Source organism: Lemur catta, chromosome 22 (assembly GCF_020740605.2).
Source record: "Lemur catta isolate mLemCat1 chromosome 22, mLemCat1.pri, whole genome shotgun sequence".
Taxonomy (NCBI): domain Eukaryota; kingdom Metazoa; phylum Chordata; class Mammalia; order Primates; family Lemuridae; genus Lemur; species Lemur catta.
This window is the reverse complement of record NC_059149.1, coordinates 8682178-8699955: the sequence shown is the minus strand read 5'-3', so window position 1 is coordinate 8699955 and position 17778 is coordinate 8682178. Positions and strand designations below refer to the sequence as shown.

The window sequence follows — 17778 nt, the reverse complement described above, 5'->3', positions numbered from 1 at the left end:
TTGGTGCAGTGAAATAATAGCGATGTAACCAAAACTTAAAAAATGTAACTATACTTGGATACATGGACAAATTTTATTTATAAAAGTATGTTCACTGTAGTATAAAGTATTGAAAATAACCTAAATGCTGCAATGCAGAGGGTTGAGTAAATAAATAAACTGTGTACACTCACACAGTAGAATATTACACAGCAACTAAGCATGATGAAAAAATTCTCTGAATGGCTATAAATACAGACTTAAGTTACAAATGACTATACACAGTCTAAATCCCATTTCTGAAAAGTCAAGTTCCTATAAACGGAAGAAAAAAAGTCTAAAAGAACAGACCCACAGTGAACAGTGATTATTTTTGTTTGATGGGAATATAAGAGTTTTTCTTTTTTTTTTTTTTCAGACAGAGTCTGGCTCTGTTGTCCAGGCTAGAGTGCCGTGGCGTCAGCCTAGCTCACAGCAACCTCAAACTCCTGGGCTCAAGTGATCCTCCTGCCTCAGCCTCCCAAGTAGCTGGGACTACAGGTATGCGCCACCATGCCCGGCTAATTTTTTTTCTATATTTTTAGTTGTCCAGCTAATTTCTTTCTATTTTTTTAGTAGAGACGGGGTCTCGCTCTTGCTCAGGCTGGTCTCAAACTCCTGAGCTCAAACGATCCACCCACCTCGGCCTCTCAGAGTGCTAGGATTACAGGCGTGAGCCACCCGTGCCCTGCCAAGAGTTTTTCTTTTCCCCTTTAAAGGTCTGTTATTTTCTAAATTTTCTATGATGGACCCAGACTGTATATCAAAATACCAACATTTCAAAAGAGCAACAAAGATATTCTGATTGTATACTCTAGTGGAGCAAGCAGACATATATTAAAAACTACATATAATGTGAGGCAAAGTATTAGAATGAAAGTTTAAAAGAAAGAAAAAAACAAGGAGTGATTAATTTAGAATTAATTACTCCTTAATTATTAATTATTAATTCAGGAGGGAGGTGGCCCTCAAATTAAGCCTTAATCTAAACCAAAGCTAAACCTTAAACTAAGACTTGAGTAGAAATTATAAAAAATGAAAAGGAAAAAAGGATGGGAATTGACATTTCCAGCTAAGGGACCAGGATAACCAATGGTTATATACGAAGTATACGTTGTATTCAAGGAAAATGGAAGAGAAAGAAGGAAGGAAATAAATCAGTGATGAATGGACCACTGGCCAGGGGCTAGTTTTCCATCCTGGAGAAAAGTGAGGAACGGCTAAGCTCTGAATTAAATTTTCTTTGTTGAAACTTCAGTGTTGATGCTTCTGCCTCTTCCCTTGCCCGAGCTCATAACCACTCAGCCCGCTCTCTGCTGAACTTGACCCTCTCACGCACCTTGCGCTCAAGGCGCCTACACGCCCAGCGCCTGGAAAACACAGACGCAGGGCCGCTGCCCAGAGGTCCCCTCCCTTACACGATTCACCCCAGCAGGCGTGGCCACGCCACAGCACATGGGACAAGGCCACGGCGTGGAGTTTCCGGCTCTGCCAGGCGGCTCTCTTGCAGTGCCCGGGCCCAGCTGGACGGACACCTCAGCCCGGCATCCCCAGGGTGCAGGGCTCAAATCCTTGAAATGCAGGCAGCGGGCACCTCGTGTGGCAAGCGTGAGCCAAGAAACAGGACAAGAGAATTCTGAGGGTAGCAGCTCAGTGTCCCGGTGCTACACTGGCAACAGTACACGGCAACAAGCCTACTACCGGAGAGGAAGGCAGTCCTGTGCCCTCCACTTGGCTGTCACCAGCTGGAAGTCAGAGCAAATTCCCAAAGTCAGAAGCAACCCAGACTCCAAAAGGCTTCTAGCAGGAAACAGTTTGGGATTTACCATGGGCCCCTAAGATCCCAGGCAGGGCCGTCAGCTTTCAGCAAAGTCACTTAGCACTCGAGGAGGCAGCAGGGCGGGCAGATGGAAGAGGGTCCCGCAGGCCCGCGGACGGCCATCTCTCCAGCACAGGCAGGAAGGCCTGGGCCGCCCAGCGCAGGAGCCCGGGAGGCCAGAGCAGCTGGACGCCCCCAGTCAGCAGGGAAACAGTTGTCTCACTTCCAAGCTTCAGGGAAGGAAGGAAGAGGCAAAGGTGGGGTCCACAGGGTGAGCTGGAGCCCCCAGCGGCCCCAGAGGAACGAGGCTTTGTACAAACAGGGCGCAGCTGCCGGTCAAGCTCTCTGACCCCGGACCTCGCCCTCGCGGATAATGACTCCCCAGAACTCACTCTCCCAAGGCCATCCATCACGGCCCAGACACCAGCCATCACTCACTGCTCCTGCCGGGCCAGCGCCGTGCCGGGGCCACGGGCTCCCTCTCCAGTTCCTGCCCACCCCAGACTCCAGGTAGTCGCAGACACCGGGGGACAGAATCCAGGCCTGCTTCTTTGTTTGGGTCCCCCCTCCCCCGCCAGAGACAAGTCCTCTGCACAGCCATTTGTTCTTCCCTGAGAAATTCCTCCTCCCTGACTTCGGGGAGCGGGCTGGCAGAGCGAGAGTGGAAAATCAGTGAAGCTAATGGTGTAGCAATGCAGGGGCCGGAGCCAAGAAAACAGCTCTGGAGTGGCTTTGCTACACTTGCCCAGCCCGGGCAAGAGGGCCACGTGAACGCCCTCACGTTCCTCCCAGGCTGAGGGCCGGTCCTCCCCACCCCCACGAACACTCACCAGCACCCAGCAAAGGCACTGGAGCCACCTCCTGCTGGGGACGGGATGTGGGACAGAGCCCATGCTCTAAGGAAACCCGGGAGCTCAGCGCCTTGCAGATTTCTGCAGACTCAAATCCTCCACCCTTGTTCTCAAGTGGGTCATCCAACGTCACCTTTCCCTCCATGTAACTCCACTCGCCTTCTGGCAGAGCGTGAAGAAACTCCAGTGTGAGTTGGAAGCAAACAGGTTCTTTTCAGGAGAAGAAATTATGCTGGGGAGAGGGTGGAGGTGCAGGGGAGCATCCTGCCGTGTTCCCAGGCAACCACGGTCCTCGGGCCACGCCAACTGGCTGCAGCCAGTGGGACCACAGCATGCCTGGTAGTGGGACACCCTCTAGTACCTATCTGAGACTTTCCCTGCAGCTAGGCCGGAATGCACACCCCTTAGGGACAAAGGCAGCTGCAGGACCCCCAGAGGCCGGGGTGGGGGCTCTGCCAGGGCCTGGGACTCGACGCTGGGCAGTGGCTCTGGCACCACTCGCAGCCTCTCCCCTATGGGTGCAGGTTTCTGCAGAACACGGAGACAAAGCCCTGCTTTGTGGCGCGCACGGCATCCAGGGGGCTTCCAGCCAGAAATGGAAACGTGCAGCTTTTCCATTAAGTGTAACCTCTCCCCGCTCCAACTGGCCACCAGACTCCTTCAAATCTGGGTGGGTGGGAAGAGCTGTAAAACCCAGCTCATTAAATCACTTATGACTTGCAGGTTTCTGAGCGTGGAGGCGAGCACTGAGACGGCCAGTCTCACGCCCTGTCCCCTGTCCCACAAGGGCTGGGGGGTTCACCATGGTACTGCGGAGAGGCGGGTAAGGAGCCACGCCAACACCAGCAGCGGCCTTGCAAGCAGTTCTGGACTCAGTCATTTGCCTCCCCCACCCCCCCTCGCCCAAGTTTTATCCGAAAAGAGAGAAACGTACCCTTTTCAATCTCACAACCTTTCCAGTTGGTGCCTGTTCTACCCCCCGGCCCACAACCAGCTTCAGCCTCTCCATGCAACTCCTTTCCCTCCCTCAAAGCCGGATCTGAAACAAGCTCAGACTTTAAAATCCCAAACTAGAGAAGGGGAAGGAGAGGGAGAGAGGAGGGAGGCTGGTTTTCCTGGAACCCTTATTAAATCAACCTTCCAAGGACAGCCAGAAACTGCAGGCCCTCCCGGGTCCCTCAGGAGCATTTGCAGACTGCTGGGGTTGGCACCATGCTCAGCTGGGGGAGGGGCCCCCAGCTCTCGGGGACACACACACACGCACACACACACACACACACACAATTACAATCACAGCAAAGCCTTGCTAAGGGTGGACTCGGTGTGAGCAGGGTTTTGGGTGGTTTGCTTTAATCTTTTGGACAAACTCTATACACAGATGATAACGTTTTCTGAAGACAATAGCGGCACTGCGATTTAACAATCAGGGCCAAGGCTACACGACACACTCTACATTTGTAAGGTCCTTACGGCTCCCCTGATGGTGTCAGGATCACGGCAGCTCTCTGTGTTCTACCTCAGCTCAAGAGGGACGAACTATGGGCAGGACCTCCCCCTCCAGACGGAGGACTGGGACCTGTTCTCCAAGTGCTTTCCACGGCTGTGTCCCGTGGCATTCGACGTCCACCCATGGAACAGCATGTGGCTCCCCGTGTGGTGTCCCCTCTGGGGTCCCAGGAAAATGGACCAACAACTGCCATTTACCGCTCATTGACTACGCACCAGGCACTGTTCTAAGAGTTTTGCTGACATCCTCATTTGATATTCATGACGACCCTGTGAGTGCAATTCATTACCAAGGTATTTCACAGAGAGCCAACAGTCAGCAAAAGGTGGAGCTGAAATCAAAACCAAGGCAGTCCAAGGGAAAACTTATGCCCACACAAAGACCTGCACATGAATGTTCACAGCGGTTTTACCAATAATGGCCAAAATCCTTAATGACCCAAATGCAGGTGACCATCAAGGAGGGGCAAAGGGGCATGAGGGAAGTCTTGGGGCAGGTGATAAAAATGTTCTCTCTTTCTTTTTTGTTTTTTTTTTAGAGACAGCGTCTTGCTTTGTCACCCAGGCTGGAGTGCAGTGGCACAACCACAGCTCACTGCAGTCTCAATCTCCTAAACTCAAGCAATCCTCATGCCTCAGCCTCCAAAGGAGCTAGGACTAAAGGCGTGCGCCACTACATCTGGCTAATTTTTAAAATTTTTTTGTAGAGGCAGGGTCTCGCTATGTTGTCCAGGCTGGTCTTGAACTCCTGGCCGCAAGTGATCCTCCGACCTCAGCCTCCCACAATGCTGGGATTGCAGGCATGAGCCACTGTGCCTGTTCTATCCCTTGATTGGGATAGTAGTTACATGGGCTGTAGACTTACCTAAACACATCAAACTGTACATTTAAAATTATTATATATCATAGTACGTAAATTATGCAATTATGCCTCAATTAAATTAAATTTTTTTTTTAAAGAGACAGAGTCTCTTTCTGTCACCCAGCCTGGAGTGCAGTGATGTGATCATAGCTCACTGCAGCCTCTAACTCCTGGGCTCAAGCCATCCACCCACCTCAGCCTCCCAAGTATCTGAGACTGTAGGCACATACTACCACACCTGGCTAATTTTTTTTTACTTTTTGTAGAGACAGGGTCTCACTATGTTGCCCAGGCTGGGAGTTGATTTTTAGAAACTGGTTTCTAACCCTAGTCTTTCCTGCTGCATGGCCTCCTAAGGGCCCCCATCCACCCTTCCTCCTCGCCCCCTCCTGCTCACAGGGCCAGTACTTTGTCCTCACTACGACCTTCCGTCCCTGCTCCACCCTCCACCACTGCCTCCGCTTCCTGTCCCAGGCTGGACCCAGAGCCAGAAGCTTCCACGATGCCCTCCTCCTCCTCCACCACCCCTTAAAATTCCTTAGGCTTGGACATCCCCTTCAGCCTACAGGTGCCCAGGCCTGAGATCCACACTGTTTACTTTCTCCACCCTCCATTCATAGGTTGCAAAGAGTTTGTCAGAGAAAATTTAAAAGAAAAAAAAAAGTACTTTAGGGTCCATTGTAAATTCACATTCTCAACCCTCATCCAAGCCCCGGTTGCCCTTGGACTTCTCCACCTGTCCCGATGGGCCTGGTACTCGCAAGCCCCCGCCCTCACTCGCATGCTTTTCTCTCATCTCACCCGTCTGCACCTCCAGCTACCCAGAGCTGACGCCCACCTACTGAAACTCACAGTTCTGCTCCTAGGGCGTCTTTGCTGCTTTTCCCTCCCTCGCCACCTCCCAGTCCCCACCCTCACTTCCTGTGGCTACACGTTCAGAACGACTTCACTCTCCCTCGTCTTTCTGGCCACAGTGCTGGTGGCGGTGGTTACTGCTGACACTTCACGTATAAGTAAGTGCTTCGTCGGGATTATCCCATTTAATCCTTTATCACTGTTCCCATTTCACAGATGAACAAGCTAAGGCTTATCGTGTAATCTGTCAGGGGAAGCAATGTGGCCATCAAGTGGCGATGCAGGATGCAGGTGCAGGTCTACCGACTCCTTCCTCCCATCCGGCCAAATTCAGCTGCCAAATTAATTTCCTGAAGGCTGGATCTCGTCACTACCCGCTCAAAACTTTCTGAGTTTCCCAGAACCTACCCATGTAAGTATGATTTTCTTAACAGGACATTATTAAGCCTTCCGTATGCTGACTCAATCCAATTTTTCCAGGTGTTACTTCCCACAACTACCTACTCACCAGGCAAACTATTCTCCGTATTCCTTATACATACTACCTCTGCACCCTCACCCACACTGATCCAGTTGGAGAGCCCTTCCTTTCCCCCTTTCGAACTCCTACTCATCCCTCAAGACCCATCTCAGATGCTACTGCTCCCCTCTTCCTCTGCGTTCCCACTGCATTTTGTTATATAACAACTCCACCGTGTGGTTTAAACACAGTCTACTTTGTATGTCCTTATCACTGTACTTGTCTCTCCCCTACCTGACCACAAATTCCCTGTGCAGAGACAGTCTCCCCCAGTTCGGATCTCCAGCATGTCCTAGCTGGGCTCCTGCCTTCAGTCCTGTCACTGAGTGCAACACCTGCTCCAGCCACTGCACCTTCCAGAAAGTCTCACACACCTTTCCCCGCTCCTCCCCCATCCAAGTGGACACACATTCCCACCCGTCACCCATCGCTCAAACAGACCCCTGCAGCCTGGGTCTAAACACAGCCGCCCTGTCATGGGCACCTGGAGCCTTTCACTCACCGTCCGCCAACCTCCTCTGTGTGATCGGCCACCACATCACAAGCCACACGACCCCATGGCAGCAGAAATGCCCACACATTAGTTCTCAAAGTCCCCTGAAAGCCACCAGGTGTACCTCTCCACGAGGTACTTTCAGAACCCAAGCAAATCTCGTGAGCGCTGGGCAAGGCCATCCTGTCACCAATGATCTCTGAATTCCCAAGATGCCACCGGTCTCTGTGCCTCCTGGTTCGCGATCTCCTCGAAACCCCCCAAACAGTACACATCCCAGCAAACCACGCAGCACCCCCACACAGCCTGTGGCACTCGGCCAAGGGAGGCACAGCAGCCAGTCAACTGCTGTGACTGCTGACGCGCACAGATGTGTCTCGGGAACAACCTTCTAGAAGCCAGGGGTCTTTATCACGTTCTCACCTCTGACAATGTCTGCTGTAGTCTGATCCAAGTTCTAGACCCAAATTCATAGGCCCACTCCCCCTGCACCAGCTGTCTCGTGTGTCACCTAGGTTGAGGGGCTGGCTCTAGGGCTGCCATCAGGGGTTCTTTCCGCAGGGACAGAAAAGCACACCCCGACCCTGTGAGCACGGCCCCCTGGCCTTCACCACCCAACCTCTGACAGAGCCGGTCACGTCTGTAACCAGGCCCGAGCCAGCCCGGGGGGTCTCGAGAGTCTCTCCTACAGGAAGGAGCCATCCCACTTAACCACGTCACCACCCCGGCCGGCCCCCCCTGTTCCCAAGGCCTGGCCTTACCTTCCTCAGGCAAGGTTGGGGCCGGCCTGGCAGTGCAGAGTGTGGCTGTGACCAGCACAGCCCAGAAGAGGAGGCACTTCCAGCTCCACATCCCAGTTCTGCAGTTAGAGGTCGGTGAGAAGGCTCCACACCTCCATGGATACTCCGCCGTGAGCCCGACCCTCCTTCTCAAGCTGACTCTGGGGAAAGGGAGAAAAAAAAAGTTAGGAGGGTCTGGGTAGAGGAGGGGCAAGGAGAAAAGAAGGTGAAGCACGTGGCACGGTTGGTGGCCCAGCCTAGGAGGATACTGGAAGCAATAACTTACTCTTTAATGTGCAAGGAAGAAAACTGTGATCCCATTAGAAGTTATAGGTCTTAATTAGACAAAGCGTGCTTTAATTCAATTCTACAACCAAGTTTTGAGTGCAGATTATGTGTAAGCCTGGTTGGGAATATCATCATGAGTTCCTCCAAGAAATAAGCCTCAAGATCGTGTGTGCTGGAAAGTGAATGGGCTCAGGAATGTCCCAGGTGGTTCTGCTCTTTGTGCACCGGGGCTCCACAGTGTGCTGCAGCTGCGGGGTACTCACACCTGTCCGGGGCAAACCAATCCCTCTGCTGAGGAAGAAAGGGGGTGAAGAATCGTGGACAGGGCCGAGCACTAGGAAATGGGAACCACAGAGATAACTAGTTAGCAGCTGCTGGACTCCAGTAAGATACTGCGCCCTCCCGGACCGATGCGAGGAGGAAGCTGAAATAAATTACCTCCAGGGTTCTCCTCTTGGCCTCTAACAGGGTCTAAATCACAGGAATCTCTAGTTCCACGGCCTCCCTCGGAGAGAACACAGCCCTCAGCAACTGCTTACAAAGAGCCTCAGAGTGCGGGACTCTGGGGTGGATCCAGTTCTCCTCCCCACTGCGCAAAGGCGACACTCAAGTCTGACGGATATGAGTACCGAAGCTGGGGTAAAAAAGGTCCCACCGAAGAGTCAAGAGCTCTTGCAAGGGCTGACTCAAAGGCGGCTCACGCTGCCCCAGCTGAAGTACAGAATCTGCAGCCCTTTACATGCTTCTCGGGTCGGAGTGGTAACATTTAAAACAGCTCCCTAGGGCCTTAGAGAACGGATCATTGCTGCTAAACGTTTACTAAGTGACAAGACTTTCTGGGCACTGTCTGGGCTGCAAGGGGGTGACCATCTCTGTCTTCCAGGTGGCTTCTGTCCTAAAAGCTCCAGGGAACCGTCCAAGTTATTCAGAGAATCCACTGCCCCGGAACATGCCCTAATGTGGTGCTTCAGCCCTGCCTCCCCCACCCCGGCCGGGCAGGGCCCCTCGGCCGAGTGAGTCAGTCCTGGCTGGCAGAAAAACCCCTGGATTCTTGGCTTTGCTCACATGTGCTTGGCTGGTGGGAATACGCACACAATACCACCAGCTCCCTCCCAAGGCTTACTAAAATTTTTTAATGATTTCAAATCAAAAGAGAAGTAAACATTTCTCTTTCATTTTTCTAAATTTAGGAGAGGAACTAGAAGAGACAAAATGGAATGAATACTGAATACCTTCTACGTGCCAAGCACGCCACTAGGTACAATTAATTTATAATTGTGAAACTTCATTTATTCCTCACTACAAACATATAGGGGATAGAAATTTTTATTCCCCTTTAAGCAGTGGAGAAACTGCGACTCAAAGAGGTACTTTGTCCAAGGACATGTAGGTAAGTAACCAACAGCACCGGGCGTCTGGCGGGTCTCTTATCACCCAGATTTTCAGATCAAACCTGGCTCTATCTGATGCAAACTCATTTTCTCCAAGCCAAGTAGACAACGACAAATCGGAAGTAACTCTGGAAATGAAAGAGCCTTGATTCTCAATTCCTTTGGTCGAAAGAAAGATCCCTGGAAGCAGATCACAGATGAACCCTCTGGTCCTGGGGTCCCCAACCCCCGGGCCGAGGACTGGTACCAGTCCATGGCCTGTTAGGAACCGGGTGACAGCAGGAGGTGAGTGGCCGGCAAGCCAGCGAAGCTTCGTCTGTATTTACAGCTGCTCCTGCTCGCTCACAACACCACATAAACCTCCTGTCAGATCAGCCGTAGCATTAGATTCTCATAGGAGGGCGACCCCTACTGTAAACTGCGCATGCGAGGGATCCAGGCTGCGCATCCTTATCAGAATCTAATGCCTGATGCTCTAAGGTGGAGCTCAGGCAGTGATGCCAGCGCTGGGGAGCAGCTGCAAATACAGATCATCAGTAGCAAAGAGCTCTGACTGCACAGAGACCATAATAAATCAATTGCTTGCAGACCCATATCAAAACCCTATCAGTGAGTGGCAAGTGATAAGGTAATAATAATAGAAATAAAGTACACAATAAATGTAATGTGCTTGAATCATCCCCAAACCAACCCCCATCACCACCCCAGTTCATGTCTTCCACGAAACTGGTCCTTGGTGCCAAAAAGGCTGGGGACCGCTGCTCTAGTCCTTAGGATGGGGCACACCCCAGGGCCTGGGATAGAAGCAATGCTTGCCTGAGGACATCCCTAAACCCGCATCCCACATCTCACTACATCCCAAAGACACAGCTAACTGATGCAGGCCTGTTCCCCAGAAAGGTGTACCTCAGTAAGAAAGCCTCAGTCTCACAGTAACTACCGGAGTACTGAATACATTTTTAGTATCCAGTGGGAAAGGGTGGTATCCTTCTGAGATGACTAAACTCGGCTGCAAACACAGCAGACCGCCACTCGGCTACTCTGTCCCCTGAAAACTCTGCCGCCTCCTCACAAGTGTGGCCTGGCTGTAGACTGTCCTCTCTCAGCTCCATGATCAATGCACCTCAAACTCATCTGGCGGCTTCCCTCAGCTCATTCCCAAAAAAAGGTACAAAAGTCTCCTCCTCTCCTATCCCTCTGGGCCTCGAGTTTCACATGTGTAAAACACGCGTGTTAAGCAAACCCAGCCTCCTGGCACCAACTCCTGGAATGAAAAGGTGAGTGGGCACACACCCCATTCCACACACCTGCAGAAAACACAGTGACACAAGCCGCCAGTCCACATGCTGTCTGGGACCCTGAGGACTGCCACCTCCTCCTTCACCTCACCTTCTCCTTCTGCTAATTAATGAATTCTTCAAATCCCTTAGGAACAGCCTCCTTCCTTCACTGCTTGACAGATGTGACCTGTAGCCTCACAGGTGTACACAGCAGCTTCCTCAGAGACCCTGCAGCTGGCTCTCAGTCTCTCCAATATCAGTCGGTCTCCCAGGATTCACAGTCCAACTCGCCTGCCTGCAGGGGTCCTCAGTGGGGAGTGGTGAGGAAAACACGACATTTCAGCTTTCCCACTTGTTGGAGGGGGATGAAATCTTTTCCCTGCCTGCATCACAGGTGGTTAGGAAGATCCGATGGGCCGTGTGGGTGACAGTGCCCACTGTCTCCTCTCTGGAGTACTAACCCCGCGTAAGATGCGGATGGCATCTGCCCAGCAAGCAAGGGTTGACCCACATGACCTTGCGGCACTCCCTCATTCTGAGAGTAAACATTCTGTGCACATCAGGGCTCCCTGTCCAAAAATGATGTCAGGAAAACCAGCAGATGAGTTCACAGCCAAGTCTTTTTCTTCCCATTCTCTGGAGAAAGTATAAACACATGACCTTCCATTTAGAATCCTGCCACCCTGAGACAGCCACTTGACCTTTCTGAGCCTCAGTTTTCCACCTGTTGGAGGGGGCTACGTCACAGGTGGTTATGAGGATCACATGGGCAGTGTGTTCTCTCCTCTAAAGCACTAATCAAACATAAGGAATTACAAATATATTTATATTTAATATATTAATATGTTTATAATTATTATCATATAGTATAACAATGCTTTCAGTAACTCCTTGATAGCGCTCTCAGGAAATTTGGTAACTGGCAGCACGAAGACACGAACTTCCAGCCTTTCCAAAGGTACTTCTCACTCCCCATCTGCACATCCCGTAACGGGCTGGCCTGTACAGTGGCCACTAGCCACATGTGGCTACTGTACACTTGCAATGTGGCTGGTGCTAACTGGGATGGGCTAGAAGTGAAAAATATACACTGGATCTTGAAAACTTGGTAAGAAAAAAAAGAATGTAAAGTATCTCATCAATAATTTTTTATATTGATTACATGTTCCAATGATAATATTTTGGATATATCGGGTTAAATCACATAAATTATGGATATATTGGGTTAAATCACTTAAATTATCAAAATCTAAACAAGCTAATTAAAAATGAATTTAGCAGGCTGGGTGCGGTGGCTCACGCCTATAATCCTAGCACTCTGGGAGGCCGAGGCGGGGAGGATCGCTCGAGGTCAGGAGTTCGAGACCAGCCTGAGCAAGAGCAAGACCCCGTCTCTACTAAAAATAGAAACAAATTATCTGGCCAACTAAAAAAATATATATATAAAAAAATTAACCGGGCATGGTGGCGCATGCCTGTAGTCCCAGCTACTCGGGAGGCTGAGGCAGGAGGATCGCTTGAGCCCTGGAGTTTGAGGTTGCTGTGAGCTAGGCTGACGCCACGGCACTCTAGCCTGGGCAACACAGCGAGACTCTGTAAAAAAAAAAAATGAATTTAGCTTGTTTCTTTTTACTTGATTTCAAACATGGCTACTAGAAAAGCTAAAATTACACGTAGCTCATGTTATATTTCTACCCGACAGTAGAGTTCACAGCTCCAGGCAATCTGCATCTCTGCGCAAGAGTTTCTTCTTTGCCCTGGGCCAGGTCTTTGCTATTCTCTGAGCCCCACCTTAAGTAACTACCTCTTCCACAGCCTTTCTGGGGCCTTCTGGCTAGAGGATCTCATTGCTCTGAATTTACAAACCACCTTACTAGCCCCTCTGATAAGGGGCTCAGGTCATCTCAAGTGATTGCTATTTATGCTCCCCATCCCCTTCTCTCCCCAGGGGACTGCAGGGTACTTCAGAGCAGGGTCTGCGCCTGCTAACCTTTGAGTTGTTGTTGTTGTTTTTTTTTTTTTGGAGACAGGATCTTCCTCTGTTGCCCAGGCTGGAGTGCAGTGGCACAATTAAAACTCACTGCAGCCTTCTGAGTAGCTAGGACTACAGGTGTGTGCCACCATGCCTAGCTAACTTTCTAAAAAATTTTTGTAGAGATAAGGTCTCACTATGTTGCTCAAGCTGGTGGTTTTCAACTCCTGGGCTCAAGTGATCCTCCTGCCTTGGCCTCCCAAAGTGCTGGGATTACAGGTGTGAGCCACCATGCCTGCCTCTAGCCTTTATTAATAATACCCTTAGCACCTAGTGGACACAGAAGATGCTGAGATATTTGTTAACTGAATGAATACATGAATGAAAGAAAAGAAGGTTGATTGAGAAGAAACTAGCATAGATATTCTCCCAGAAAAGAGGTTGAGAATACCAGGGAAAAGCCATAGTCACTACCCCTTGTAAACTAGCCAAGCGCTATTCCAGAGAACACCAACTGAGACATTTTCTGGACGTTTTTGATTCTTCAGAATTGAGGAAGTTAACACCAAAACATTAATCTCTTCAGATGAGAATAAGGCTTACTTCTTAAGAAAAATGGTCCCTTTTCACAAAAGCAAGAATTCTCTACTCAACGTTGAGAGGGCAGAGCAAGTAACCTAACAAACATCTGAAAAGAGTTATACAGCTCAGCTTGCAAAATTTTGGTTGGTCCAAGGGAAATGCTAATTTTTTATTTTGAATCTGTTAAAAAAAAAGTGTCCAAATGTCCTTGGGAATAAGAAGTCTACCAAAAATTAGGAATAAGTGAAACACTAACTGCTGCACATAATCTAGAAAACCTTGCTGCTTAAGACAGGGTACGCTAGCAGAACTCCATGTTCACCTAGGTGAGTGCTGTATACCAGGGGGGCTGGGAGGGGAAGAGGAGGACCAAACATTACTTCTTTCTTTATGGGGGCAGGGTGGTGAGGAGAGAACTTCTGCTTAAGGTAGATGCAACCTTGGTGGGTAAAACAAATATCCTAGCCCAAGTCTGGTATTTAATCCTCTCTGGAAACACCAGAATCTTCTTTAAAGCTGCACATCTGGACTCCCACCCATCCCTGGTGCGTCCAGACCTTTTACAAAGCTCTGGGGAAAGCAAAAATGCAAGACACATTTCCCAAGAGGAAATTAAACTCATCTCAAGTGATGTGAGGCCCTTTCAGAACAGGACATTGGAATCAGTTTGATCTAACTCCTTTCCTTCCAGTAGCAACAGGCTCAAACTTTCCTAGGATGCTCTTCTACCAACAGCCATTTTGATGAAAGAGGTTTAAAAATGGAGGCAAGAAAAAAGCCTTTGGAGAAGCTGGCTGCTAAACCCCAAGCTCAGATCAGCAAATCTCCTCTATGTCAGGAGTCTTGTTTCAGGTCAATACCCAAAACAAACAAAAAGCACACTACTAAAAGCAAAACCCATGGATTTTCCTTGGTCTCTGAGGCTGGAATCTGCCTATCCAATGCTCAATTCAGTTTTCTTGCCCTCTGGAGTCCACCAGGAATAAAGCTGGCCAGGCTGAGGGACGCATGGGCGTCCGTACTCTAATCCTCTCCCCTAAGCAGGGAATCTTTTTCCATTCCTGTGCCTTTGATTCACTTGCTATTCAAAGGGTACCTAGTGGAACATTCTAACGTCCTCCATGGCCAGAGACCAAGGAAAAAAGCCCCCTACGACTGTCCACTTTGGAACCAAAGGAAGTGGTGCCCACTCCCGCCCAAATCCCCACTGTGAAAGTACCTCCCAAAGGGGCATTTCTGCAGGTAGGTAAACGCAGGCAGTGAAAGCACGCAGTTCAAGTGGCTCTGATCTGGATGGCCCTCATTAAAAGGCTGACACTCAGCTATGACTAAGAGAGAATGCAACAGATATTTCAAGGAGCTCGTCACTGATGCAGCAAGCACATAACCATCCCAGCTGGAGCCAGACCCCGGCAGCCTCCCAGTCCCCAGACACCCTGCACCCTGAGGGTCAGTGGCAGCCCTGGAGCTCCTTCTAACCAACTGGGGGGAAATATGTAAACAAGTCATTAGGGAAGCCGGCCATCAGGACAGACGGCAGGCAGAGATTGCCGGCCCGCGGTCACCGAGAGGAAGGGAGATGACCCAGGCGTGGGGGTAATTAGCCAGACCAAGGCACGTCCCACGGGGCCCTGCTACTTAGCTTTTAAACAAGCCTCAGAGAGGAAACCGGGAGGCTGGGCCAAGGGAGGAAAATGGCCACTTTCTGCTAAACAGTCTCAAGGCTAAGGTTCTACGATTTAGATGGTATTCCAAAAAAAGCGCTGGTCCGGAGGTGCAAAGGGCAGGGCACATCTGGGGAGGAAACAGTCACCTTAATTACCATGTCTAGAGAAAGTGCGATTTCATTACAGCCTCCAAAACTACTGCCCAAAGAAGGAAACCAGAGAAGTGTTTTCAATTTGAAGGAGGCTGGACAGGAGCCGGCGAGAGGGACCAACTCTCCCACCCTCCCGCAACTTTGGATCTTGCGGTGCTTTCCTGCCTCAAAGGCAGTTACAGAAAGTAAATCGACAATCCAACTCCGGATTCCAAACCTGCAGCCGTTACCTAAATGGTAAAATACGCCCCTTTAGTTTCCGGGGGCTGCGGCGCGAGTCACTCCCCGCAAACACACCAGGAGCACACCGGCCCCCGCCCCCGCCCCCGGCCGTGGCGTGCGGGGCTCGCCCCCCGGGGGAAAAGGGACGCGTGACGCCACCGCTGGGCGGCCAAGACCCGACCGAGGGCTCCGGAGAGGGACAGCCGCTCCCGCAGCTCCAGCTGCAACTCAGTGGAAGAGAAAGCAATGCTATGTTTCCAGAAACTTCCATCAAGGCCAGTTATGGGCCAGATCCGCGGCCAAAGAGGCCACCGCTAGCAGATGAACGGTTTCCTAAAACCCTGGCCCCATCTCCCCAAAAAGCCTCTTTTCTGCGCCATCTAGAAAACATCCCAACCACCACCACCACCAAGCAGAGAACAACTCACTTGGTGGGCACATGAATAACTTAGGATCCAAGGCAACTTTCTTTTCTCCCCCAAATCCCAACGCCCCATCTCCGAGTCTCCAGAAATTTTAAGGAGGGAGGCGGTAAAGACAAGCTGAAGAATCCCAGTTCTAATTTAGGGGAGGGGGAGGGGAGGGAGGTGAGCAACGCGGCCGCCGTGCACCGGTGTGGAGTGAAACGGAACCAGATGCGCGGCTACATCTGGAAACCGGGAAGGGGGGGGCGCTGGGGGAGAACGGCTCCGTGGAAATGTTTTTCAAATGGGCTGATGGCTTCTGGGCCCAGGAAAAAGAAACAGGCTTCACTCCCCTCCGAAGTGCCCGGCTGTCTCCTGGGGGGGGCGGGGGTGTTACATGAACCCCCTTCTACAACGTGTACAAATTCCTCTGCAAAAGTGGGTTCTAGCCTCTCATCTATCCTCACCCCAAACATAACGGGACTGGGAGCGGGAGGCAGAGGGCACAGGGGTCTGGGCCGAGAAGCAACACGCATCGCGGCCGAGCGAACTGCACCGGACACAACCCCCACCCCTAAGAACCGGACTGGAACCCAACGCGCCACCGCCCCTGCCCTGCACTGGGGCCCAACGTCATCCGCTGGTCGTCCTGCGGTCCCCCAAACTTCCGACCCCCCTGAGATCCTCTAAGTAGATCATCCCCTCTGGAAAGGGGACTCCTTCCTCGCTCTCCGCTAAAGCAGATTCAGCCATTTGGTGACGACGCCTCCTTAAACCTATTCGAGAGGAGCTAACCTTCCCTCCACTTCCTTCGCTCCTCAAGTCCCCACCCTGCTCCCAACAGGGACCCCAGACTGGCCCGGAGGCGGAAAGGGACTCGGGAATGCCGGGGTTGCCAGCGTTCCGCCCAAAGCTACCTGCTGCACTGGGAGAATCCCACAAGGGACCGAAGGAGAAGGAGCGGAATGGAACGCGCACACGCCCAGCTCGCCGCCCGCTCCCGCCGCCTCCGCAATCCGCGGCGACCGTGGGCCTCCCCGCCGCGGCCCGGCCCTGTCCCTCCCGGACTCACCGCGGAGCCGCCGCCGCCGCGCCGCCGGCTCCCGAGCGAGAGTTGGCGGAAAAGTTGGGCTGCAGAGGAGCGGCGGGACGGGCGCGGGGAGGGGGCGCCGCGGCGCCGCGGGCGGAGGGAGGGAGCCCGAAGGGGGCGCGGAGCGCGGGGGGAGCCGCGAGGCGGAGGGGCGGGCAGCGAGCGGAGGGAGGCGCCGGCCCCGACTGGGCTGCGGCGGGCGAAGCGCAGCCAGGAGGCTCCGGCGCCGGGGGCCGCTCGGGACGCCCAGCCCGCCCCGGATCTGGGGGCGCCGCGGCTCTTACCTCACTCGGCTCTGAGGATCCGCCTCTGGAGAGCCCGCCGTGGCGCGTGCGGGCGGGCGGGCGCCCGCGTCCCCGCTCCGGCCCGCCGCCCCCGGGCTCCGGTCGGGTCCTGGCGGGGTCGCGAGAGCCCCGCGTCGGCGCTCGACTCCCGGTGGCGCTCGGAGCTCGGCGCCTCCAGCCCGGGCGGGAACAATGGAGCCGGAGCTGGTGCCCCGGAGGCGGGGCGGGGGGAGGGCTCCCGTCCGCCGCCGGGGGTCTCCAGACCCCGTGCCCCCCTTCTCCAGAGCCCGGCGGCGGCGCCTCACGCTTCGTGCAGACGGGGCTCCATCGCCCTGCGGGGCCCCGGCGCCGCGGCGTGCCCGACTGCAGCACGGGTACAGCGCGCCCCGCGGGGCGCCCGAGCCCGGACCGGAGAAAAGTCTCGGTCTCCGCCGCTCTTCCAGCTGCGGCGCGCTCGCGGCGGGGGAAGGCGAGGTCGCCGCAATGCGCTAAGCAGAGTCGCGGTCCCGTCCGGACGTGGCCGCCCAGCCCCGGCGCAGCCCCGGGTCCTCCGCGCGCTGCGGCTGGACCGGCGTTCGGGCTCCCGCTCGCCGCCGCCCGCGCCGAGGCCGCCGCACCAGTGCCCGCAGGAGCGCTCGGAGCGCTGTGCGCCGGCGAGGCGCGAGGGCTCGCTCACTCCCTCCGCGCTGGTCCCTCCTCCTCCTCCTCCTCCCCGGCAGCTGCCTGCTGGGCCTTGTAGTTCC

At 53.0% G+C, this 17778-nt stretch overlaps 1 protein-coding gene across 9 annotated transcripts in view; it reads right to left on the bottom strand.

Moving 5' to 3' along the window:
- Window positions 1-17550, bottom strand: part of FGFR1 (fibroblast growth factor receptor 1) — a 47730-nt gene extending 30180 nt beyond the window's left edge. For 2 of the 9 annotated variants that reach the window (XM_045535853.1, XM_045535854.1), the window contains exons 1-2: window positions 17036-17550; window positions 7686-7864 (exon numbers count right to left, since the gene is read on the bottom strand). In XM_045535853.1, the coding sequence (XP_045391809.1) occupies window positions 7686-7776 (91 nt within the window). In that variant the 5' untranslated portion in view covers window positions 7777-7864; window positions 17036-17550. Of the gene's footprint in view, window positions 1-7685; window positions 7865-16733; window positions 16848-17035 lie in introns of those variants that run through there. The other 7 variants (XM_045535857.1, XM_045535858.1, XM_045535849.1 and 4 more) reach the window with 4 other exon arrangements.
- Between the last annotated feature and the right edge of the window lie 228 nt (window positions 17551-17778).